Source organism: Symphodus melops (assembly GCF_947650265.1).
Source record: "Symphodus melops genome assembly, chromosome: 17".
Taxonomy (NCBI): Eukaryota; Metazoa; Chordata; class Actinopteri; order Labriformes; family Labridae; genus Symphodus; species Symphodus melops.
The window spans coordinates 16,569,442-16,594,082 of record NC_136707.1 but is presented as its reverse complement, the minus strand read 5'-3'; the positions used below and the strand labels follow the sequence as shown (position 1 = coordinate 16,594,082).

General features: G+C 42.3%; 3 protein-coding genes across 4 annotated transcripts; 2 read left to right on the top strand and 1 right to left on the bottom strand.

Moving 5' to 3' along the window:
* Positions 1 to 1,865: 1,865 nt before the first annotated feature.
* LOC306837962 (P2Y purinoceptor 11-like) lies at positions 1,866 to 3,542 on the top strand (the record flags this gene model as incomplete). Its single annotated transcript, XM_079365858.1, has 2 exons — positions 1,866 to 2,792; positions 3,471 to 3,542. The coding sequence occupies exons 1-2, from the start codon at positions 1,881 to 1,883 to the stop codon at positions 3,540 to 3,542; spliced, it is 984 nt and encodes a 327-aa protein (XP_079221984.1). The 5' UTR covers positions 1,866 to 1,880.
* Positions 3,490 to 6,124, top strand: eif3g (eukaryotic translation initiation factor 3, subunit G; the record flags this gene model as incomplete). 2 transcript variants are annotated; one of them, XM_079365859.1, is made up of 10 exons in its annotated part: positions 3,490 to 3,573; positions 3,660 to 3,706; positions 4,212 to 4,300; positions 4,632 to 4,691; positions 4,803 to 4,907; positions 5,025 to 5,220; positions 5,330 to 5,446; positions 5,559 to 5,695; positions 5,835 to 5,941; positions 6,027 to 6,124. In XM_079365859.1, the coding sequence occupies exons 1-10, from the start codon at positions 3,551 to 3,553 to the stop codon at positions 6,040 to 6,042; spliced, it is 897 nt and encodes a 298-aa protein (XP_079221985.1). In that variant the 5' UTR covers positions 3,490 to 3,550. The 2 variants fall into 2 exon arrangements, with proteins under 2 accessions (XP_079221985.1, XP_079221986.1); XM_079365860.1 differs by lacking the exon at positions 6,027 to 6,124 and having other exon boundaries at positions 5,835 to 5,945.
* Positions 6,125 to 8,941: 2,817 nt separating this feature from the next.
* Positions 8,942 to 23,229, bottom strand: dnmt1 (DNA (cytosine-5-)-methyltransferase 1). Its single transcript, XM_079366893.1, has 34 exons — positions 23,022 to 23,229; positions 22,572 to 22,608; positions 21,946 to 22,053; positions 21,618 to 21,849; positions 21,470 to 21,533; positions 21,311 to 21,389; positions 21,156 to 21,196; positions 21,014 to 21,068; positions 20,721 to 20,804; positions 19,155 to 19,264; positions 18,951 to 19,069; positions 18,764 to 18,856; positions 18,527 to 18,678; positions 17,872 to 18,059; positions 16,368 to 16,551; positions 16,169 to 16,266; positions 15,729 to 15,876; positions 15,519 to 15,634; positions 15,232 to 15,433; positions 15,008 to 15,141; positions 14,740 to 14,919; positions 14,420 to 14,644; positions 14,144 to 14,336; positions 13,912 to 14,002; positions 13,681 to 13,821; positions 13,258 to 13,540; positions 13,028 to 13,169; positions 11,364 to 11,530; positions 11,089 to 11,266; positions 10,767 to 10,962; positions 10,507 to 10,670; positions 10,183 to 10,299; positions 9,303 to 9,396; positions 8,942 to 9,217 (listed from the first exon to the last, which is right to left on the bottom strand). Exons 1-34 carry the CDS (start codon positions 23,066 to 23,068, stop codon positions 9,186 to 9,188), a joined length of 4,494 nt encoding a protein of 1,497 aa, XP_079223019.1. The 5' UTR covers positions 23,069 to 23,229; the 3' UTR covers positions 8,942 to 9,185.
* Positions 23,230 to 24,641: the final 1,412 nt, after the last annotated feature.

Here is a 24,641-nt window from a genome sequence, read left to right as displayed (position 1 = left end):
CCAATTCGTTCTTTTGGGCCTTTAAGTGAACAACAGAGAACAATGTACAACACAAAATCACAGTAAACCCTATACTTTAAAATACGTTTCCAACAATATCACATTTCTTTCAAGAGTTAAAGTCTGAGATTAATTTGATTTCATGTGGTAATGTTTTCCAGCGTTTACAGCCTTTGATAGAGAAAGCTACGTTTCCAGTCACTGTGCTTCTTGTTACCCTCTTTCCATCCTGTCTTTAAACATATCTGGAGAGTGGTCCACAGAGTGTTGACACTATTAAAGATTAGAGAAAATATAAATGCATAAAGCTCCATTATTTATTATCTTAATTATATTATTGTACAAGTTGTTGCCTATATGAAAGTAATGTGAAAAGCCGCCGTCACGCAGCAACGGCAACCAGTTCTTTTAAATTTCCAGACTTCATTGAAGTCTTTTGACAGCCCTCTTTCTTTTTTTGAAAGTCCCTGATCTTCACTGTTTGATTTCCTGACCTTACATTGCGCAAAGATGCTTGTGCTAAACTCATGAATCAGTTCATCTAAATACGATAAAGGCATTAACCACACTTCACTTTGCCATGCATATTCGGGGGGGGGTCTTATTTTTCAAAACGGTCCTTCTGGTTTTACTGTGTTAAAACAGACTGACAGGTGACCTGACTTTGTAAAATGAAACACTTATATAGACCTACTTATTCAGACCTACTTGCTCGCTCAGTCTCTCTGAAAGCTGAATCTGCAAAATATAAAATAAGCATATATTCATCAACAGGTTGTCAGATACATGAGTGATTATAGTGACTTCATAATCCCTTCATTTTAAGCACAAGGTGTTCAGGATTAAGCCCTCTTTATACATGCATCACATTACTCTAAGACATGCAGCAATTAAACCTTACTGTGTATATCATTTGGGCCCTTATCTGTGATGGGGAAGGGCCCAAAGCAGGACGCTCAAATGAGGTGACTTTATGCTTACCCCCCCTAAGTGTTAAAATACAAACACGTATAAGTTCACATAAGTGAAACCATGATATCTATTTAGGCTACATGTTATTCATAGTAATACACTGCCTCAATGTGAATGCAGGCTCGTGTTTTAATGTCTATCCTCTATTGATAATCAAGAGCAGAATCAAAGTCCTTGTGTGTAATGTAGCAGAGTTTAGAGGCCAACATTGCATGCTTCATTTAAAGCTATCAATATAACCTACACTGGTGTGATGTGTGGTCTGAGCTGCCAAACCGTACTTAGTTTCTACGTGAGAGAATAAGTCACACACAGTGATGTGACATGAAAGATATGAGTTGCCATGTAACGACACATTTTATCAGTTTCGTGAGGTCACCTGTGATTAAATTGTGGGTAGATTAGTGTCTGTGATGGCACGCAATGTCGTCATTGGTTCTTCAAATTGTGAAATTCACGGCGAGGGCTTTAGAGGAGGTTCCATGTTGTGGTTTGATACGTTCACCATTTTCCTCACATTGCTCGTTCATTTCATGAACCTTGTGAATCTTTGTCTCGCACTTTGTTTCCAGATGTCACACAGTAAATGAACTGACAACAAGCTAAACTCACAGGTTATACTTCATAGTACAGAGCACTGCAAGTCTGCCATCGGGTAAGTGAAAGTTCTGCTTTTTTTCAAGTCTTTATCAAGTCTTGATCTTACAGCTAGTTTCGACTTTTGTTTCGGACTCTCTCTCTTTATATCTTTCAAATACTCAACTACAGAAATCATGTATCCACTTTACTTCATGTTTCTTAACTAATATGATGTGATTAAAAAAGATGCACTGATTTTTATGTATTGATTTACAGATATTGGACCAGAAAAAATCTGTGTAAAGCAGCATTCTTCAGCTACAAGCAACATGGAGGAAAAGTTCCCCTGTGAGAACTTTCAGATAGCCCTGCTGCCCTCAATGTACAGCATTGAGTTCATTGTCGCCATGGCTGGAAACCTGTTTGCACTTTGGCTGTTGGTGGTCAGAGAGAGAAAGAACTGGCACACTGGAGTTGTCCTGTCTTGCAACCTGGCGATCAGTGACCTGCTGTACATCCTGACCTTGCCTCTGTTGATCGTCTACTACTCCCTGGAGAAACACTGGCTGTTTGGTGACGCTGTGTGTAAGATTGAGAGGTTTCTTTTCACCTGCAACCTGTATGTGAGCATCTTCTTCATCATGGCGATAAGTGTGAACCGGTGTGTGGCACTTGTGTGGCCCTTCTTTACTAGATCCCATGTAAGGCCTAAGCACGCCAAGGCGGTCAGTGTCGTCATCTGGATCCTCGTCGCTTTCATTTCTTGCCCTGTCTTGAAATTTGCCTCCATTTGTCCTAGCAAATCCAACAACAACACTTTGTGCGTGTCTTTATGTGACAAGGATGAAAGCACTTACTTCAACTACAGCATTTTTCTTGCTGTATTTGGGTGTATTGTTCCCTTCTTGGTTACTTTCATTTCTTACTGTGTGGTTATTAGGATGGTGTGGAAAAATGTCAGCATAACCACATTGGAGAAACGCAAAGTCGCCTTGTTGGTCACATCAGTTCTTGTGCTGTACGCCGTTTCCTTTGTGCCTTACCATGTCTTTCAAATCTATCGCTTGCGTCTGAAAATGCAGAAAAAAGATGATGTCTGTTGGGCCTACAAAATGTACCAGGTGTCAAAGGGACTGGCCACTCTGAATATGTGCATCCATCCAATCCTTTACATGGCTTTGTTTGACAGTATCAGAGTAGCTTGTTGTGGAAAAAGCCAAGAGGAAGACTACAAAGGAGGGGTAAGAAAGTAGAGCAACTTGTGGGCAGCTTTTCTGTAAATATAATCATTATGCCATGTTATAATAAGCACATTTTAATTCTGCACAAGACAGTTTTATAGGAGATATTGCTTAAATATATTGAGTTTGTGTATTGTTGAAAGTTAATATGTTGAAACATAAAAAGATTTTTATTGATACTTTGATGTTGTACTGTTTCTTATTTCAATCTCAAATGTATTTGAATCTGATCTCATTACGTCACCATTTTTTATTATAGCCACTGACTACTATTTGATATCAAATAATCAAATGTATTAAGAGGCATCGATTAGCTTGAAAATCAGTTTAATAAAATGACATTAGTTAGTCTCTGGGGGAGTTGTTTTTTGACATGTCAGTGGAGAAAATATCAACAAAATAGACCTCCAACCTACCTACAACAAGAGACTCATTACTTTCATTAAAAATAAAGTATTTTATTTCTGGAATCATGTTTTTATATCGTGTGTCTATATTCAGGCTACAAACGACAGGAACAGTTCTGAGCTACATCAGCTCATCTAATGTAACCTCCTATCTCAAACAGTGAAGACACTTAATCATAACATCAAGTCAAAATGATCTCGACGAGATTAGAGTTGTTTCTAGATTCATAACATATTAAGATAAACACACGTGATAGTGTTACCCCGGAAGTGTTTGCTGCGGCGCCTCGGCTCGCGCTCTGCTGCTCGCCCTTTTCCGGTTGCGATCCTGAAGCTAAGCTAACCGAGAGGATGCCGTCGATGGAATACGACGAGTGAGTGTTATTACGAACATTACATTAAATCGGTTTGGTCGGTGATTGTTCCCTTGATTTATTACTGATATTAATCCCCCTTCCAGCTCCAAGCCCAGCTGGGCGGACCAGGTCGAGGAGGAAGGAGATGAAGGTAAAGAGCCACCTCGTTAGCTTGTTAGCCTGTTAGCTCCTCTGTGGGCCGGTGTCTAAAGGCTTTCACTGACACGTGTTTGTTCAGATTAACTCTCCAATCTGAATATATTTACATGTAAAGTTTAGGATGTCTTGGTGCGAATGATACTCACATGTGGCAATCTTAATGAAGAAGTGATTTATCCACTTCCTGCTGACAGCCACGTTACTTTGTGAAATCAGCTAAAAGTGTTAGTTTAGCGTTAGCATATCCTCCAGCTGTGTGACGGGCTTCAAACACTTAAACTCACTCTGTCATGAGCCAGTGTGTAAAATATTACATATCACTGTCTATGCTGATATGTTTGTATCTGGATGTGAATCACCTCCTGGGAAAACAGGAAGTGGAATTAAGATATAAAAGTTCATATATTAGGACCACCTGCATTAATAGATAACAAATAGTTATTGATCGTGTTTCTGACTTGTTTTTATTAATCTAACTTGGCCCTGTTGTTTTCCAGGCACACTACCACCCTCAAAGGAGACCATCAAAGGAAATATAAAAACCATAACTGAATATAAAATAGACGATGACGGAAAGAAGTTCAAGGTGATTTGCGTTTAATCAAGTTACATAAAATGTGTGTTGTGTGTGTAATGTATTATGGGTTCTGTTCCTGTGATAAATAAACCTTTTGTTCACCAGTGACTGTGCTGACATTAATAATGTGGCTTATTTGCCTGTAACGCTTAAAAAACAAAGTTAATCATTGACTTGTGTGGATTTGTTCATTCATTCTTATGAGTGTTTTTGTTGATGACATTACTCACTTTATAATCCCTAAAGGTTGTATGGTCTGCACTCACTTCACTTTGCGACTCTTAATTTGGGTCGAGTGAAACAAAAGTTCAACTTGTGTTTTGAATATTTTCTTCTCCAGATTGTGCGGACCTTCAAGATCGAGACGAGAAAAGCCTCCAAAGCTGTTGCCAAGAGGAAGGTAAGCTTTTCAAATGGAGAGTGTCTGAAGCCGGTTCACTCTGAAAGGAACTCAACTTTGTGTAAAGGCAGACATCACTTATGTGTTTGTTTTTTTTGTTTCTTATTTCAGAACTGGAAGAAATTTGGAAACTCTGAGTTTGATGCACCAGGTCCTAATGTTGCCACCACGACAGTCAGCGACGATGTCTTTATGACTTTCATTTCAAGCAAAGAGGTGAGCTTTATATCGAGCGGCTACCCACTGATGTGATGTTAACTTTATTAAACATGTATCTGTTCTAAATGTACTCGGTTTAGATTTTAACTGTGTGCCTCGCTTCTCCTCTTGCAGGACTTGAACGCCCAGGACCAGGATGAGGATCCCATGAATAAACTGAAAGGGCAGAAAATTGTGTCTTGTCGTATTTGCAAAGGCGACCATTGGACCACCCGCTGTCCATACAAGGACACCCTGGGCCCCATGCAGAAAGAGCTGGCCGAGCAGCTCGGACTTTCCACCGCAGACAAGGAGAAGCCAGCCGGCTCTGGTACCATGAACACGCCTTTCACATGACCAGAGAGATACATATTTGGGTTTTGTGGTCCACTGTTCCTAGAGCTGTGACTGATGTGGCTTCCTCTCTTCTTTTTGACTAGTTGAACCAGAGCCTGCACAACCTGCGCAGAGCAAGACTGGGAAGTACGTGCCCCCGAGTTTAAGGGACGGAAGCACTCGGAGAGGGGAGTCCATGCAACCGAACCGGCGAGGCGGATGTAAGTTTGTAACCCTTTTGACTTTATACACACACACCTGTATCAAATACATTCATCGTGAGGACGCAGGAGCATCCCTCGGCATAATCAGAGCATGCTCGCATTTTTACAGCTGACGACAACGCTACCATCCGTGTGACCAATCTGTCTGAGGACACCCGTGAAACAGACCTGCAGGAGCTCTTCAGACCGTTTGGCTCCATTTCAAGGATTTATCTGGCTAAAGACAAGAACACCGGACAGTCGAAGGTCAGTGTTCGGCTTTTCTGTTGATTACAAACACAAACCCGTGGAGTGTATTTTTTGTGTGCATGTATCAAGTTACATGTATCAGTAGAACAGCACTGACCCGCTGCCTCTTTCGTGGACAACTCGTGTGTTTCTGCAGGGATTTGCATTCATCAGCTTCCATCGGCGCGAGGATGCAGCCAGAGCCATTGCAGGAGTGTCAGGATTTGGATATGATCATCTTATTCTCAACGTTGAATGGGCCAAGTAAGTCATTGTCATTTTTATGAATGGAGAGTTATAGCATGTTGATAATTCCTGTTACGCTCATTTCATCCTCTTCTGTTTGCAGACCTTCAAACAACTGAAGAATCCATCAGAGTATATTCCAGTACGCTGCCGGATTTGATTTGATTTGGCTCCACTTAATAAAAAGAATCAATGTTGTTACACTTTCCTCCTCGTGTGTTTTCTTTAAGGGAATGTAAAATCTCATGGATACAGATGTTTCAAAAACAGACCTTAAACCTGGTTTAGATCAGGGGTTCTCAAACTTTTTTCAACACTGGACCCCTTTAGATGTGACATTTTTCCAAGGACCCCCCTCATTATCATGACGTTGATAAGCACATACAGTGCCTTGCGAAAGTATTCGGCCCCCTTGAACTTTTCGACCTTTTGCCACATTTCAGGCTACAAACAAAGATTTAAAACTATAATTTTTTGTGAAGAATCAACAAGTGGGACACAATCATGAAGTGAAACGAAACTTATTGGATATTTCAAACATTTTCAACAAAAAACTGAAAAATTGGGCGTGCAAAATTATTCAGCCCCCTTAAGTTAATACTTTGTAGCGCCACCTTTTGCTGCGATTACTGCTGTAAGTCGCTTGGGGTATGTCTATCAGTTTTGCACATTGAGAGACTGGAATATTTGCCCATTCCTCCTTGCAAAACAGCTCGAGCTCAGTGACGTTGGATGGACAGCGTTTGTGAACAGCAGTTTTCAGTTGTTTCCACAGATTCTCGATAAGATTCAGGTCTGGACTTTGACTTGGCCATTCTAACACCTGGATATGTTTATTTGTGAACCACTCCATTGTAGATTTTGCTTTATGTTTTGGATCATTGTCTTGTTGGAAGACAAATCTCCGTCCCAGTCTCAGGTCTTTTGCAGACTCCATCAGGTTTTCTTCCAGAATGGTCCTGTATTTGGCTCCATCCATCTTCCCATCAATTTTAACCAGCTTCCCTGACCCTGCTGAAGAAAAGCAGGCCCAAACCATGATGCTGCCACCACCATGTTTGACAGTGGGGATGGTGTGTTCATGGTGATGAGCTGTGTTGCGTTTACGCCAAACATAACATTTTGCATTGTTGCCAAAAAGTTCATTTTTGGTTTCGTCTGACCAGAGCACCTTCTTCCACATGTTTGGTGTGTGTCCCAGGTGGCTTGTGGCAAACTTTAAACAACACTTTTTATGGATATCTTTAAGAAATGGCTTTCTTCTTGCCACTCTTCCGTAAAGGCCAGAGTTGTGCAGTATACGACTGATTGTTGTCCTGTGGACAGAGTCTCCCACCGCAGCTGTACATTTCTGCAGTTCATCCAGAGTGATCATGGGCCTCTTGGCAGCATCTCTGATCAGTTTTCTCCTTGTATGAGCTGAAAGTTTAGAGGGACGGCCGGGTCTTTGTAGATTTGCAGTGGTGTGATGCTCCTTCCATTTCAATATTATCGCTTGCACAGTGCTCCTTGGGATGTTTAAAGCTTGGGAAATCTTTTTGTATCCAAATCCAGCTTTCAACTTCTCCACAACAGTATCTCAGACCTGCCTGGTGTGTTCATTGTTCTTCATGATGCTCTCTGCACTTTAAACTGACCTCTGAGACTATCACAGAGCAGGTGCATTTATACGGAGACTTGATTACACACAGGTGGATTCTATTTATCATTATTAGTCATTTAGGTCAACATTGGATCATTCAGAGATCCTCACTGAACTTTTGGAGAGAGTTTGCTGCACTGAAAGTAAAGGGGCTGAATAATTTTGCACGCCCAATTTTCAGTTCTTTATTTGTTAATACAGTTTGAAATATCCAATAAATTTCGTTCCACTTCATGATTGTGTTCCACTTGTTGATTCTTCACAAAACAATTACAGTTTTATATCTTTATGTTTGATGCCTGAAATGTGGCAAAAGGTCGAAAAGTTCAAGGGGGCCGAATACTTTCGCAAGGCACTGTATAAATACAACGTATTCATGTACTATGGAATACTTTGCCACCATAGAATAAGGCTACATTTATACTTTTCAAATAATTCATTTTTTAACTTTGAGAAAAATGTCAGCTTCGAGGTGTTTTTTATTTTAAGTGTTTTAGGTTTTGTTTACATTTTTTTTTAACTGTGACCATGAACATGTCAAGATCATATCAGAGTTGATATACTAGGAGTGTTGGACAAAACAATTGATTTTATTGGTGCAAGTTACAATTTTGTGAATTATTCCACAGACCCCACTGTGAGAATCACTGGTTTAGATAAATCCTGGTAGAATAAAGTATCAGAAAATCATGTATAAATCCCATATAGTTACTAGATTCCATGGATTCAGATTAGGTGAGTGATTATAGTGCTGCACATAGATCAGTATAAATCTCTTCACTGATAAATGTATCCAGACCTGTGATTATAAAAGTACATGTAAAGAATAAGCAGTTCTGTCCATTGACTGAATTAAAAATGTATTTAGTGGAATAAGTTTAGTTTTATAATTTATAAAAATAATGTTCATAATATTTAACCAGTCAGGGTATCATGGCCCGACTTTACCATCATGGGGAGAAACATGAAGCCTCAGTGACGCTCTGACAGAACTGACTTAGTTAAACTGCGTTACATGTGTGTGCTGTTGATTTTGCCATCGGTTTCTAGAAATCAAAAACTATAGGGATTAAAAGTTCAATTATTACATCCCTACCACCGTATGTATTCAAACCACTGCAAGCCTCGAGTATATTTGCCTGCATTAAAATGTTTAGTATTTAAGTCATGGTCTTGTCTAAAAATGGCAGTTGCTTTTCAATTGAAAATTGAAAAAAAGTTTTAATTATTAAACTTTAAATTTAAAGGTTTGCAGGCTATCTGCAGTTAAATTAAAAAAAAAAAAAAAAAAGATCTTAGGAGCTAACTGAGGTGAACCGACCCGTTTTAAGTGAACAGCTTCACCAACATCATGTCACTGCAGTAAATACACAAAGTTAATTCATAAGAGCTTTATTTGAAACATTAAAAACTTACAATATGCCCCACATTTAGTGAGAACTTCCCAACATCATGATGAAAAGCACATTAAAAACTGATTTTAAATAAAAATGGAATGGCACAGGATTTCCATGGTGGCCTCTTAGGGACAGGTGAAAGCCGGCTTATTTAAAAAAGGAATGATCGGCCAATGTGAACTTCAGGCTTTATGGAACTGATTCTTGTTAGGAAGGGAACTGATCACACCTCCATCTTCTCTTGTTTGACGTTTTCTGTGAGGAGGAGAAAAACCCCCAAAACATTAGTACAGTTCATTCGAGTGTCTGTAGTAAATGAGAGGAGTAAGTGGAGACTCACCTGGTACTTGTTCTTCCTTTATCCTCTCCAATACACACTTTCTTATCTCGAGGCCGATGGCTCTGGAGAGCGGAGGAGGCACGGCGTTTCCAACCTGTGCAAAACAGAACAAGCCGTTAAGGCTTCCTGCGACCCAATCAGCTCGGAGTTCAGAAGTCGTGTCATCGGAACTCAAAAATTATACTTGTTAGAAATAACAGAGTTGTCAAGATCTGATGTTTTGTGAAGTACAGCACCACAGGTTAGAGTTCTCACTTTTTAAAACTGTGTGCCTCCTCTGAAAATATTTGGCTCTCCACCATGATGATTCAAATACAAGCGTAGGCTTATGTCTACACACATTTTAGAATAGCAGTTATCATGGACTGTTGGGTTAGCGTTAGAACTGGCACTTAAACAAATGTTATGAGGCTCTGTTCAAGCAGAGCCTCTGTACATAAACATTCACTCTTAACTCCTGTGGAGAGATGAAATCAGAATCTGATCAGCTTTCAAGAGAGAGCGCAAGCGATACGGTCCACACACTTTTGTAAATGTGTCAAAACTGAAGCTTCTCGTGCTTCCTTTAATTAAAAATGTGAGTGTACAGCTGCTTGCTGAACTCCTATAAATAACAGAATCAAGTGGAACTGTCTTAAATTGTGAGGTACCCACATGTAGAAAACTGAAAAACATCATGTTTGAAATGTCTGCATGAATCTTTTTTTGTCCGTTCTGCCCAACTACGAGTCAAAAAAAAATAAATGTGTTTTTCTGCCTAAGGTTTTTTGGTTAATTGTGGAGATTTCTTAGCGTACCACCGGAGATGGCCCACGCACCGCCAGTGGTACACGTGTAACACAGTTTGAGGACCACCGGGGTTCGAGGAGTGAGATGTTACCTGTCTGTGTTTGTCCAGGATGTTTCCGAAGAAGCGGTAGGTGTCGGGGAATCCCTGCGAGCGTGCACACTCCCTCACACTGACCACTCTGTGCTGCTCAGGATGCAGAACGCGGCCCTTCAAAAAAACAACACAATGATTTAGATCCAAGAAAAGTCAAGTCCACTCGTTCGTCTTATTCATTCCCATCATGTTCTGAAATCTGGGTTGGCTAGCGTCAGGATCTGAGCAGCTACTGGAGTCAGAAAGGCGGCTGATCCACACAAATGTTCAGACAACAACCTTTCAAAATCTGCTTTTTCCTCATTCAGAAAGTCCCTGTACCTGCTTGCCCATGGGTTCGGGGTTGGTGACGGTTGTGCTGAAGAAGCCGTCCCACTCCAATCTGCCGTAGAGTCCGGCCCAGTGATTGTGGCGGTTCCCAGTGTGGGGCAGACACCAAGGGATCAGGGTGTTAAACTGCCGGTCAGCAGGGTCACATGGCTTCCCTAAAACATCAAACGTCATCAATGAGCGGTCTTTTTGACATTTCGACCCGGTTATTTTTTAGAACGCGAGCGGGGGAAAAGCCTGGACGTGCTCACCTCCTGCACATGTGCAAACCCCTCTGAGTGCGCCCGTGCTGCTGCGCCCATTCTTTTTGTCGGCGTGCGAGTATCGCAGCTTCTTAGTCATGGTGCCGTCTCTCAGCCGAACCTCCATGTTGGGCAGATCCCTCCAATCGGAACCTGGAGCCAAGGGAATGTGACGCATCCGCCCTTCAACCAGGGCGCTCATGTCCTGAGGAGACAAAGAGCCGTTTTAAGAAACTCATTTATCATCAGTCAGAGAAGAATGGATCAGCTTGAGCCCTGACTTTACAAAAAAAACAAACCGATGCCATCAAGAGGAAGTGTGCCAGCTCACCTTGCAGATATGATCTCTGAGGATTGGCTGATACTGTGTGCCTCTGATCTGCCTCTGGAACCAAGACTGAGGCTCCCCGTTGTAGGAGATCTCCAACGACGCAGCTCCATTACGGATTTCTGGCAGGTCAGACATCGTGTCCCTGACAGTGATGGTTCTGTAGATTCCTCCATTTCCTCTGTTGAAGACACAAAAAAAACCAAAAAACATTTTATAGTGTGGCAGGTTTAAGGCATGAGATGAGTAACGAGTAGGGGAGAGGATGTGAACATTACCGTGTGACGTTGCTGACGTATTTCTTTTCGTCCACCACCACGTTGAGAGAACAAGCTCTGGGTGCGAACACGTGCAGAGGCTCAGGGTAGCGAGGCAGCTCCTCTCCGGGTGCAGCGGCAAGAATGATCGCCCTGCGCCGAGTCTGGGCAACCCCGTACTGACCAGCCTGAGGAGGAGGAGGACAACGCTGAGCATGTCAGAAGTGACCACTACAGTCATCATAAAACATTCCCTTATTTACACTCCTTCACTTTGGATGAACAACAAAAGGATTGCAGGACAACAGCTCTTAGCTGGACTCATGACTGATCTAAAGTCCCGTTTCCACCAAGTGGTTCGGTTCGTCTCGGCGCGCATTTTGCTGCGTTTCCATAGACCAATCCCAGGAAAGATTCCCAAATAACCGAGCCGTACCGTCCCACTTTTTGGGACCCTTCCGTTGGGGTGCCAAGAATGTTGAGCCGACCCGAAAAGGTGGAGCGAAACACTGCAGTTTGCAGATTGGTTGAAAGAATCGTCACTTCCCATTTGACAACAGTAAACACAACCCCGCCGCGTTTAATTACACAGCCGATTGTTTACGTTTGTATTTCTCCTCGCGACACACGGCCTTCTCTGAAACGAAACTTGATTGAGTTTTTGTAATAAAGAGTCACGTGACAGAGGAGATGAACTGCTGGATGTCTTCCAGCGTTGGTTTTTTTTTGTATGGCATTTTTCTCTTTTGTTGAATTATTAGCTAGCTGTTAGCTGCTATCATGCGACGCTATTATGTAGCTAGGCGATAGCCGCGTGGCTGTGGAAAACGGGGCTTAAATAAATAAGCACGAAGCCTCACATATACAGCTGGAGGCCTGAAATGTTAATTCAGGAATTCAGAGACTGTTACAACCTCATAAACTGGGCTAAAATGTAACGAAGAGTAAACCAAGCCTTCTTCTCATGTTCTCCTCACTGCCATCCACTAACTGCTCGATCTGGAGAGGGTGTAAACTCTTCATAGCCATTTGTCGACTAAGATGCATATTTGCTGACAAGAAATGTCACCACAAAGTTAAAACTGAAAACGTTAAAAAGTTGCTTGAAAGTCGATCGGAAAGAAGAGTGTCTCGTGTCGCCCACACACCGCTGCTTTGATGGTTTCTTCTCGAGCCACAGCAATAAGCCCTATTTAGACTCCATCCTGTCCAGGCTGAGCATCAGTCAGGTTAGAGAGAGACTCGGGGCTTAAAGTGGGAAAAAAAAAATCCTGCTTCTAGGGCAATTAGCAAAAACGGCTCTGAAATTTGTGGAAGACTCCTGTCTGGGGGGATTTCTTGATATCATAGAACAAATGAGAGGATAATTCTTAAATGGGGGCAAAAGACCCTCGGCAGGATTTGAAACCACGTGTCTGAGAGGTCGAGTAGGTGACGGTTCTCTTTCCTTGCTTGCGTCTCTTGTCTTCTTGCCCCTCATCAGTGCACAGTTATCCATTCAAACACTGTGACTACCTGGTGTCACTCGAGCCCATAGGATATCTTTCATTTTTTGAATGAGTACTGCGGCATTGGTAATATTTATAGATAGAAAATAATCCATTATTTCTATTTATTGGGTTAATTATTTTGCGCCTCACACAAGGGGAAAAAAACAAACAAAAAAAAACGCCCTGGAGACTCACCTGAAGGACACCAAAAGTACACTGGTAGCCCATGCGCACTAGACAGCGGAGAGTCAGCTTCAGGACCATGGAGCTTTTGAAGGAAACAAAGTTCCTCACGTTCTCAAGGAGAAAGAACTTGGGTCTGTAGTAGTCACAGTAACTGCAGGAAAAGAAATCACAGATCAGACGTGCACTGCGTGGTCCGTGCTGCAGAAACCTGATAATGCAGCGTCTATGATGAAACTGACCTGAGATAAGAGACCACCAGAGAGTTCTTGAAGGCGGAGTACGTGCGAGAGTTGAAGCGGTTCATCCCGCTGAAGCCTTGGCAGGGAGGTCCTCCACACAGCATCTCCACGTCGCCCTTCTGAGGAAGCTTCTGGCCCAGAGAATTCGTCTTCTCCCCAGACATGACCAGCTTGAGCAGGATGTTGCAGTCCTCGGTGAACACCGTCGTGCCGGGGTTGTTGAGCCTGAAGGCCTGGGCTGCGGGTTCCCACATCTCTATGGCCCACAGAGTCTCCGAGATACCTTTATATATATTTATTAAAAAAAAAAAAAAAAAAAAAAAGCAGTCAGGTTTCTGGTGGTTCATTGACACATAAAAAGTCTAGATCTGAATGTCCATGTATGCGAGCCAGACGGGGGATTTTTTTAAGAATGACACGTACCCGCCTGATGGAAGCCTTCAGAGAGTCCTCCACAGCCAGAGAAGACGTCCAGAGTGCGATACTTGGGCACTTTCAGAGTCTGCGCTTCAGTCGGAGTGTCCTGTGGTTCCTGCGGAGCCGACACCTTTCCTTTGCCTTTACCTTGAAGAGGAAAAACAAGATGAGAGTTTGAGGATTTCAGTCTGCACCAAATTTTTCCATCATGAAAATGTTGTGCGTCTGCAGTTTCACCTTTCCCCTTGCCCTTTCCTTTGCCTTTATGAACAGCAGAGCGAGCGTGATTCGGAGGGTCTTCAAAGCTTTTAGTTTTTGCATTATAGGCCTGGAAAGATGAATGTGTGTTAGTAAAATCTGACTGTACAGCAGTTTATATTAGAGACTGAGCACGACATAGCTGTTCATTTTTACACGACAACAACGTGATCGCATTAAAAGGACTCTACTTGCTTAAAAATATACAAACCTCCAGGAAATAGAAGCGGTCGGGGCCACCACTGGAGAAGTCCTGGACTGATTCATACAGGTCCTCTCCGTATTCCACCTGACAGCGGCCGAGCACCTCCGCCATGCTCACGGTCACTTCTTCGTCGCTCCAGTACAGCTGGTTGATGTCTGTGTGGTAACTGGCTTTAACTCCTTTGTGAGTGTTCTCAGGTCTGACAAATAAAAAAAATAAAAAAGACAGTTAGATTCTGATCCATTCAGCTGAGATGAAAGAAAACCAGTGGCGTCTGTTCACCTGTACAACTTGTAGAGTCTCAGCTTGACCTCTGAAGAGTCGGCTTTCCCGTTGCTCCGTCTGTGGCAGAAGATCTCCTTGATGCGCCCAATGCGGAACGGCTCCGGAGCGTCCAGGTTTGACCCTTTAATGTAGTCGGAGGACTTCCTGTAATATTCTGGATACAAGTCCTCATCCACGTCTTCTTTTCGATGGGAGCGCTTGACTGGACTTGCTGGCTTCACGCTGAGTTAAGGGGGGGGACACAGAAGTCTCAGGTCGTTTTCACTTCTTACTGGACAAGTTGAAGTCATCGATAGATTTGAAGCCACTGTCCTCACCTGAAGTTAAACGCATCGGGGGGCAGGTAGACGCTGTCCCCGACCTTGAACTGCTCCCCCTTGAAGCAGGCCGAAGCATACAGAGCTTTGGAGTCGCTGTCTTTGTCCTCCAGGGGTTCGAACGCGCGAGGCGTTTCCCGCTCTTCTCTCGCTTTGGTTCGAACGCAGCTGCCGCAGAACCTGGAAACAGACGGGAGCGTACGCTAAACTGTTAAAACACAGAGCAGCCGATGGACGCGGGGTAAACGCGAGCAGTCACTGTTCTTACTTGAACTCGCAGTCTTCTGATTGGGTGGTCTTGGGAGGCGTCTCGAAACGGGCAAAGTCTGTGTCATACCAGAACTGATAGAAGAAACTCTTCCCATCGTCATCGATCACCTTAATATCTTCATCCATGCCGCCCTGAAAAAAAACAAAACAGAAGCAACAAAAAGGGGTTGAGAAACACGCCTGCTGAGATTCACGCCATCACATGTTGGCGAGTTGGCTCACCTCCATGAACCAGTTGTTGGACGGGGCCTTGTACGTCACGTTCACTTTGCCTTGAACGTAATTGAGCTGCATGTCTTCACACTCGTCCACGATGACCAGCTCCAGCGGATCCGAGGATTCTCCCAGCACTGTGTAAGTCCCTCGGAGGAACCAGTGGGCGTGGAACATCTTCCCGTTGTTGTCCTCCCACAGAGACGTGATCCTGCGGAGAGGAAGTGGCGCCGTTAGATCTAAAGGCGCCGAAGAGAGGAGATGTGGAACCTGAAAGAAGTCGACTCACGGCCTACCTGGCCAGAAACAGAGGGGTACTCGGATCCTCGGATGAAACCGAGACGCAGTCGCCCACCTCCAGCTCTTCGTCGTTCACGCACACCTTCTTGTAGTACTGCCTCTTGCCCTCAGTCTGAAAACGGAGGACGCTTTTTAATACAAAAAACAAAAACGCACACATCCAGCTTGCTTTTCAAAACACGGCCGACTATCATCAACCTCCGTACCTCGATAGACTCTCCGATCCATGCTAGCTTGCACTGGCTCTGCTTCTTCCTCTTAGCGTGAGAAACCTTCTTGGGCTTCTCCATTGGAACGTCTTCCTCTTCGACGATCTCGTCGTCTTCAGCCTCCTTCACTGCGAGATTTGGGCATCTAAAAAAAAAAAAAGCCAAACACAAGTTATTCACGTTATTTCTCAGTTTTTTCTTCTTCATCAAGTTTATTTATTTTTATATATTCAAATATCTCCTTTTATTTTTTAGTTTATATTCTATTATTGCTAAACTGAGTGTTTATTGTTATTGCACAGCCTTACATTTCACTGCACATCTGTATGAGCATGTGACAAAAAAAAGTCTTGAATCATCCAGCAGGTGTTTTTTTTTTTTTTTTTTTTTTTTAAATCAGGACCCCTGCAGTTCTAACTACTGGGAGACGTGCTCACCTTCTTTGCTTACAAGCCTGCTTGCTCTTTCCGCTTCCCCCGAACTTGATCATGTCCTTGCAGGCTACACATTTGCCACAGTCGGGTGATTGGCAAACCTAAAGAAAAAAAAAAAAAAAAGAAAAAAAAAAAAAAAAAAGTTGATTTCAGCTTCATAAACAAAGACTGTTAAACTACAGATCCTCCCATACCCACTCACCTCACAGACGCCGCAGCGTTGTCTTTTGGCTGCGCCGTTCTCTTTACCGTTCTGCTCGATCTGGTCAGAGAAGAAGGTGTCGAAGATCTGGTACACCAGCTTGGTGGTTGTCGCTTTGGTCGGACCCTTACTGTCCTTCTCGATCTTCGTGGGGTGACGAATAGCCTGTCTCCTGGCTGCTCTCCTGTAAACGGAATAAAAAATATGTATTGAGCGTCAACGTTTATCTGGATTAGCAGCAGTACCTGGTGAGATGTGCAGCGATCTCAACACACCACAGCATGAGGCCATGCAACAAAAGAAAAAACAAACAAGCACACGACACAGTAAATATGTACGATGAAGGGTTCTTTGTCTGATGCGAGCAGCCACTCCACCGAGGAAGCCGCGTTACGTTTTCTCCATCGCGGTAGTTTAAATTAACGATCGTCTGAATGATGCTCAACAGGCGTGCAGCTCCGTCAGCTTTAGAGATGAAGGTTTCAGGAGGAAGCAAAGCGTCACAGACTGACGTTAAAGGAGGGCAGCGTCGTCACCGCTACGTCCTTACTTTGAACAACAGAATGGTTTTTGCTCTCACTCTGATGTGATAGCGATGAACGCAGAATTGATTGATTTAGAGCGCTGCTGAACTTTAAAAAAAAAAAAAAAAAAAAAAAAAAAAAAAGGTGTCCACAGATTTCTGTTGGAGAAGACAAAGACCAAAATAAATATTTGAAGACTCCTTCTCTGCTGATTCAACAAAGCCAGTCAGACTTGAGAAGCCGTTTGTGACGTTCACACAGTGAGCATTAACATGACAGGTGACAGGTATGTAGAACAGAATTATTATTTTTTTTGAGATTTAAAAAAATGTTCATGTTTGTAAAATTTAATTCGCTTGGAGACGAGCACCAAATCTAAAAATGGAAATGTCTCTGCGACGTTCTCCATCAGTTATTTGTCTGTGGCAGGAACTTAAATAAATGACAAGAACCCCTTCAAATATTAAACGGATGCATCCGTTTAAAATCTGATTGAACCGTGTTAGGCCGCTTCTGGTCCATGTTCTTTTGAAATGCTTCACACCAACACACCACCATAACAAGCCAATGATGCATTCACAGCGAGGCCTACCTACCAGTACAGCAGCATGCTGCGTTAGGAAATGTCAAAGGAGTGTTAGAGATCAGGGCACAACAAACAAAAATAAATTTTAAAAAAAAGGAGCAAGAGAAGATCAAATAGGAATGTAGGAACATGAAGGATACATTCACATTCCTCGAGTATTTGTACAACTTTTTAAATGTTACATTTAGCGTAGCACACTAACTGCTCATGTTGGCTTTCACTGCGACCTTCAGTATCAACAGAAAGCAGACAAAGTGTTTGAATGGAAATATCAATTTGTTATTGGAGCGAGCCGATGAGATGATTTAAAATTTGTCTTCTATCCATTTTGACTATTTTTGAAGGACACGTCATAAAAGGACAACAGCTCACAGATTTCTCGTTTTGAGTCTACCTCTTTCCAAGTGTGACCCCTGCGAGCTTGATGAGGTCCCTCATGCAGGGAGTGACGATGATCGGCTGCTCGTCCGAGTCGCCGGCTTCGTCGTAGCTCTCCACCTGCTCCACCACGAACTGGGCGTGGCGCAGCAGAGTGTCTTCGGTAAAACAGTTGAAGTTCAGTCCTGCAGGAGGCACAGTGGTCTGAGGGGGAAGGACACAGAGGGGGGGAGGGGGTCAGCTACATGCAGACACCGAGCGCGTGCAGGGCTTATCTCACATCTATAACATAACATCTTAGAGAGGGTCATTACTCTCGGATTACTCTCAGGATACAAAGAAGAAACATGGAACTCAAACGCACAAATTCACAGCTTCATAGCGCCCCCATGTGGACAAAATGCCAAAGATATTGATAGAAGTCCATGACATGATTCGCCGGTTGTCCCACTCCCTTAGTGTTCAAGTTTTAAAAAGAATTTAACATTTACAAATAGATAAAAGATTAGAAGTATTAAATGGTAGATTTCCTTAAAAAAAAAAAAGATAATTTCTAAACCTTTTTTTCCCCCTCTCCTTTTCAAACAGTCACTTAATAAATAATAAAAGTTAATGAAAATAGATGTGTTCAAATTAACAGGCAAGCTTGTTCCCTCCTAACAGGTCCGTACCTCGATCTTATTCAGAAGGTCTTCATAGGTAGCGTCCCGATTCTTCTGCAGGAACTCCACCACTATCTTGCTCATATAGATCTTCTCCTGCATCACTGCAAAGATGGGCGCGTACTCGTCGCTCGAATGCATCAGGATGTAATCAGCAAAAGCTGGATGAGGAAGAAAGACACCAAGCATGATTATCTGATCAAGTTTGAAGAGAGTGATACGAGATGAACATTTCAGAGCAGCTACCTGTAGTGAAACCTATCAAGGCCTTTTCTCCTCCATCAAAACCAGTGATCCACCAGGCGTTGATGGGCCCCAGCTTCTTGGCAGGAACGCCACCTGAGGGGATTCAAACGGGTCAACAGCTGCTTTGCGAAAAGAAGGATTTGAGTACACGAAGCGTCCGTTCATTTGGGCTGTGGGTGCGTCGTACCATCCAAGCAGGGGTTGTCATCATAGATCGGTTTAACGACACAGCTGAAGTAGAGCTCCACATTTTTCTCGATCAGTCCAGAGTCAAACGGACAAAGGTGGCCGCGCTTATCGTACACGCTGGGGGAGGAAAGAAAAAAGGATTATAGCTAAGAACACTTCATGTGCTGTAAATCAAAACCAAACCGCAGGAGAGGGAACTCACCTGAAGTTTGTGATCTTGTGCTGTGGCAGATCCTCGTAGCTCTCAAAGCCGTCCTCATTCGAGTCAAACAGGGAGAGGCGCTCGTCTGTCAACATCTCTGGTTCATCCAGCTAAAATATCAAAGAGAAAAACAGTTACAGGTTTCATAAGGCGTTTGTTTCACTTGAGTGATTTTTGGGATAGGGAGGTAAATGTATCAGAGCGATAAACACACCTCATTGCGTTTTCCACGTAATGTTCCCACTGTGTACAGTGAACCTTACACACTGGGGCCAATACCAAACAATACAAAAAGACAACCCTTTTCAACGTGGCATCAAATTAAACATTAAAAGCTGGTGTTGTCAGTAAGTCATTCCCAGTTCATCGTTCAAGCAGCCACGAACACACGACGTCACTTAACGCACGAGCAGCGCCACCTTGCTGCTCGTCAATTTTGGTTATTTGAGACTAACTTTATTATAGTTTGAATTGTTAGGGGTAATAAATAATGCACTAATGAAGATGGTGTTTCATCTCATTCATTAATATAACTATTATTTCATTAAAATTCTGACCAAATAGGAAAAGCACTCGTAAATAATATGTCTAACTTATTGTGAGTAGTGTATAATGTTGTGAACAAAACATAGTGTGTTTACATGGACTTGAAGATCCCGGTTTTTATTGGGTTTTGAAGTATCATGTTTTTGTATTTGCATGTAATCATCATATCCTGATTTCAGAAACCTGATTTTGCTACCTGGAGAACTCGTAAAGAAAACGGGATACTGCGGCATGTATACGCCTTACCCCGGTTTCTGACAGCTGCCAACACCTGCGCAGACTCAGCCAAGTGACGTACACGCAAAACCTGAGCATCTTATTCTGAAGAGAGGAATGAATTTTATGTTTCGCTAATGAAATATAAATTGAAGGTAGACTATAATATAGACCACACAGGCAAAATAAACACGGCCCGATCCGGCACGCATCCTGGTGAGACCGTGTCTTTTTTTTAAAATTCTGGTATATCAGTGATCGACCTTTGTTGGATATCTTCCCTTTTTTTTTTGGATGCACTGAGTTTGTTTTGGATGAGCAAACGGCCGCGTTGGCGGATGTCTTCTTTTTCTGTGAACTAAAAATACAATTTAAACGGAACTTTAAAATCAATCACATTACGTTTCTTTGGGACTTTTAGTTTATTTTGGATTCATAAAGGGGTAAAATATAATAATATAAGCCACAGTGTTTTCATGTCTGTTACATTACTAAATGTTTGCGAAACATGTGCACCTGTGCAAATAAGACTCAGTAATCAGAAACCTGGATACTATTATTGATCTTATATGATGGGATATATATAACCAGGTTTCTCTGTCAGCATGTATACGTCATTTCCCAAATATGATCAAAACCGAGATTCAGCTCATAATATGGATACTTAAGTCCATGTAAACGCACTCATTGGTGAAAGTTTGTAACATGATGCTGCGTTTGTATGCTAAATAAAGCCCATTCAAAATCCTTACGGTTTACAATAAACGAGTGATTAAGCTGCTTCTTTAATGACAAACTTCTCACCGCGTTATCAGGATCCCCCTGAAAAAACTTGAGATCCGAGTCATCCAAATACTGTCTGCAGTCAGTACACTTTGGAGGTGGGGTCTAAAAAGAAAAAATACACAGATCTGTTCAGTACAACACAGACACATTTTGGTTTTTACAGCTAGGACTGCTTCAATTCATTCAGAATCGCCCCCTTTAACAGAAATCTATCGCTTGAGTTCCCCACAAACGCGCCAAGAAAAGACTGCAAAATAAAACACGCACACAGAGAAGTGAGCCGTCATGACAACAAGGCGCCCATCCGTTACCTTTGCAGCAGAAAGCGGCTTTACAATCTCAGCCTTGGACTCTTTTGGAGCAGCACTGCAGAGACAAAGTCAGAGTAGATTTACAAGTGTGGCCTTTTTCTTGATCCCCGTTACTTAATGTTCACAAAGAAAAACCTTGTACTTTTCATCAGGTTCCACTTTGAGACGTTTCTCCTCCCGGGTCTACGTAAACAGAGAAAACAAAAGCAGAGTTACAGAGCATACTTTTAGAATTTGAACGATTCTGCAAGACAAAAAATAAATAAATAAATCACTGGAAAGTAAAGATTTTTTTACCTCCTCAACGTCCTCTTCCTTCACTTCAGTTTGTCCGTTAGCATCTTCTCCATTCAAGTCCTCCGACTTGCGCTTTTGACTGAAGAGAATGAGGACACTTGTAAAATCACACTCATATTTTTTACTACATATGAAGGCTACTCATGCTCATATACTCACACTTTAGAGAACATTGACATGATGGTGGGCTGTTTCCCACCGTTTCTTGTAACCCTGGTACTGGCTGGAGAGAATATAAAAATCACTTCAGTGAGTATTATTTTCATCTTGAAAATGGAGTCATCACTTAATGAAGTCTCATATTTACTTTTGGTGTCAGAATTTGTCTTGCTCCGGCGTCCTCCCTTTCCTTTGGAAGCAGTTGGTGATTTTAAAGCCTCCTCTTCCTCCATCGTCACGTCTCCGCTGTCCTCTTCGTTGTGGGAACCGTTCGTAAAGCCGTTAGCTTTTCCGTTCTGTTCAGCTTCATCAACATTTGTGCCATTCTCAAGCGGAAGCTCTTTTCCCAACAAGGCTTTTACTTTAGAGATGTAGACCTCCTGAAGAGAGCAAAAAAACCAACAACATGGGAAACAATGAGCAGAACAATAGCAGGACATTGACTGATGATTGTAATATCTCGTGAAGTCACAAACCATCGAGATCTCTGAACTTTTCACTTTTTCCTCGAGGCTGCTCAACTGCTCCTGAGCGTCGATGTGGAGGAAGTCCTGAACCAACTTGAGCTTCTCTTTCACTTGATCCTGGAGAAATATTAAAGACAAAACAAACATAAGAAAAGCAGAGTTTTGAATCGACGCTTGAACGTTGATGGCTCGTTTGTCAGAAGCAGAGAGAAAAGATAATAAATCAACCATTTAAAAAACAAACAAACAAACAGATAATGCTCATTTTAATTTATTGGAATATTAAAATCTGAGACAGGTTTATAGAGTTTGATGATGGGACTCTGAAGAGTGAAAGTGTTGAGATTTGTACTGTTAATTGCAACACTGTGCAGGGTATAAACTAAGGAGCAGTTTGAGGATGGCATTATCTCTGCTTTATTCTCTGGTACATGAAGAAACTTCCTAAATACCTTACTATGCTTTGAACTATAATATCAATGTTTCTGATGGGCGACATCGAAGTGAGGTTGAAGTTTCAGCTGATGTGATTTTAGAAACCTGCAATTGTAATGGTCAACCCACAACGTGACTGTTACCAGCAGCTGGAGCACTAATGAGAGGATTACACACAGGCTGCAGAGAGTAAAACCTACCTCATCTTCAGATCCATCTTTATCCAACACCTGCAGCCTGCGGAACAACAAACATCAAAACAACGAAATGTGAGGTTCACATTCATGCGACAGAACACGACACGTCAAGGAAGACACATTTCCTACCGATGTGGTGTGGCAATAACATTATCAGGAAGACGAGCTGACAAAGATAAATGAGGCAAAACTTCCTAAGTGGCGCCAAATCTCACACGCTGCTCCATCCATTGACAGGCTACACGCTAAAGGGCTAACTGTGTCAAGTGGTAAGAAGCTAACGCTAGCTGCAGCTGCCAGTACAAACAAAGGGTAAAAATAACACGATAAACAGGGCGACTCCAGAGCAGGCGCCTATATGGGCTTCACTTGTTTTGTCCTGGCTTTTTAACAATGACAACAGGCAACATCATATGGATATTATTAACATTCATTTTACTGACTATATCTTACCTTTTCCTGACATCCTCTGGTAAAAACAGGGAAGTCCTGGAGGGCATGGTTAACAGTTAGCAGCACGTACAACACGAGGGATAAAACAGCTTTAAAATCCGTTAAAACAGTGTTAAAATCGCCGCGTCGCCAGTGAAGAGCAGCTACAGAGTCTCTGTGTTGTGAGCTGATTCTTGCAATGGATGCTATATGCAATTCGGGCGCGCGGGCCGTCTTTTCGCGCGGAAACCCGGGTGTTGTGGACTGTACCATTACCTTGATCCACGGGTGACACACTTTAATTTGTGTACATAATACTGACTCTTTATAAAGTCAATATTTGACTTATGACCGTATGGTTGTTTGATAAATACTTATGAATACTTAATATGACATGAATGTCGTTTTATTAAAAAAATAAAAGGTTTTCTATAACTCAACAACCAACTCTATACCCCTTGGTATTTCCCAGATGTTACAGACAGCTGACCAAGCGGAAGCAATCTGAACATTATTTACTAATGAGCAATGAACATACATTAGTAGTATGTGAACGCACCCATAGATATATCTATGAAGGCACCTCTGAATAGAAAGATCAAACAAACGAGCCCATCTTTTTATTTGTTAATCAAATATATAAGTAACCACAAGGATGAGAGCTGTAGATTCTTTACAAAAAAGTCACTTTAATATGTTGCTTTATTTTATACATATTGAGCCCCCCCCCTTTTCGAATTAGATATAGGTACTGTTATATATGTTAGGTCATGGTATGTCTAGACTTGTAGGTTTTTTGTAGGTATTTTAAAATAAAAAAAATAAAAAGTAAGTAAAAAGTAAAGAACAGCCTTCAGATGTGCCGATGTAACCACAAGGTGGCACCATGTTACTGAAAATAAGTGCTTGGGCTTTTCAGTACTGTGACAGCAAATTTATCACTGACATTTATACATGCAAAACAGAACTACTGTTAGGTCTCTATTTACATGTAAACGATAGACCTATATGTTTACTGAGCAATGTCATTTATTTGTCATAACACAGCACAGCTGATTTTGTATTTCTGTATATTCTGATATGAAGTGACACTCAAAACGAACTGTTCTTTATCAGTACACGTTTCTTTGCATCACAAACAGTCCTGCTTATTAGACAAACCTGCTTAAGTCCTGTGTGCTGACTTAAACGTTAGTTCTGTATACAACTTCACCTACAGGTTTCTGAGTCTGATGTCATATCCTGCAGGGCACTGGAAAGACCTGGCAGACTTCCCAGCAGCCTCCTGGGGCTGATTCAGCCAATGTTCCCACCCAGGAATCCTGGACGTTTGACAGGAAACAGGCCCAACTCTCTCAAGGCCACTATTAGTCAGCCCCTCCCCTCATCCCAAGTCTCCCTCTTGGCTGCAAATCATCTCCTGGGACCTTTCTTTATACTTTTCTCAGACAAACCATCTTACAAAAAGACATATTTCTTACCACACCCCATTTTCACCCTCCCTGTCTTCTGCCCGGCTTCCCATCATAGCGGTGTTTTGCTTCAGCCTTCAAGCAAGTTCCAAATCTTTATTAGGTAAGAGCATTCATAATCGGCTGAGCAGTATTTGCATGTACAAATTCAGGTTTTCATGTTGAAGCT

Bases quoted from the DNA above. Each gene is read 5' to 3' on its own strand.
- dnmt1 (XM_079366893.1), bottom strand. From the start codon at position 23,068: ATGCCCTCCAGGACTTCCCTGTTTTTACCAGAGGATGTCAGGAAAAG. The intron at 22,609-23,021 runs GTAAGATATAGT...GTTGTTCCGCAG, and splicing joins CCAGAGGATGTCAGGAAAAG to GCTGCAGGTGTTGGATAAAG. The intron at 21,534-21,617 runs GTAAATATGAGA...TATTCTCTCCAG, and splicing joins GACAAATTCTGACACCAAAA to CCAGTACCAGGGTTACAAGA.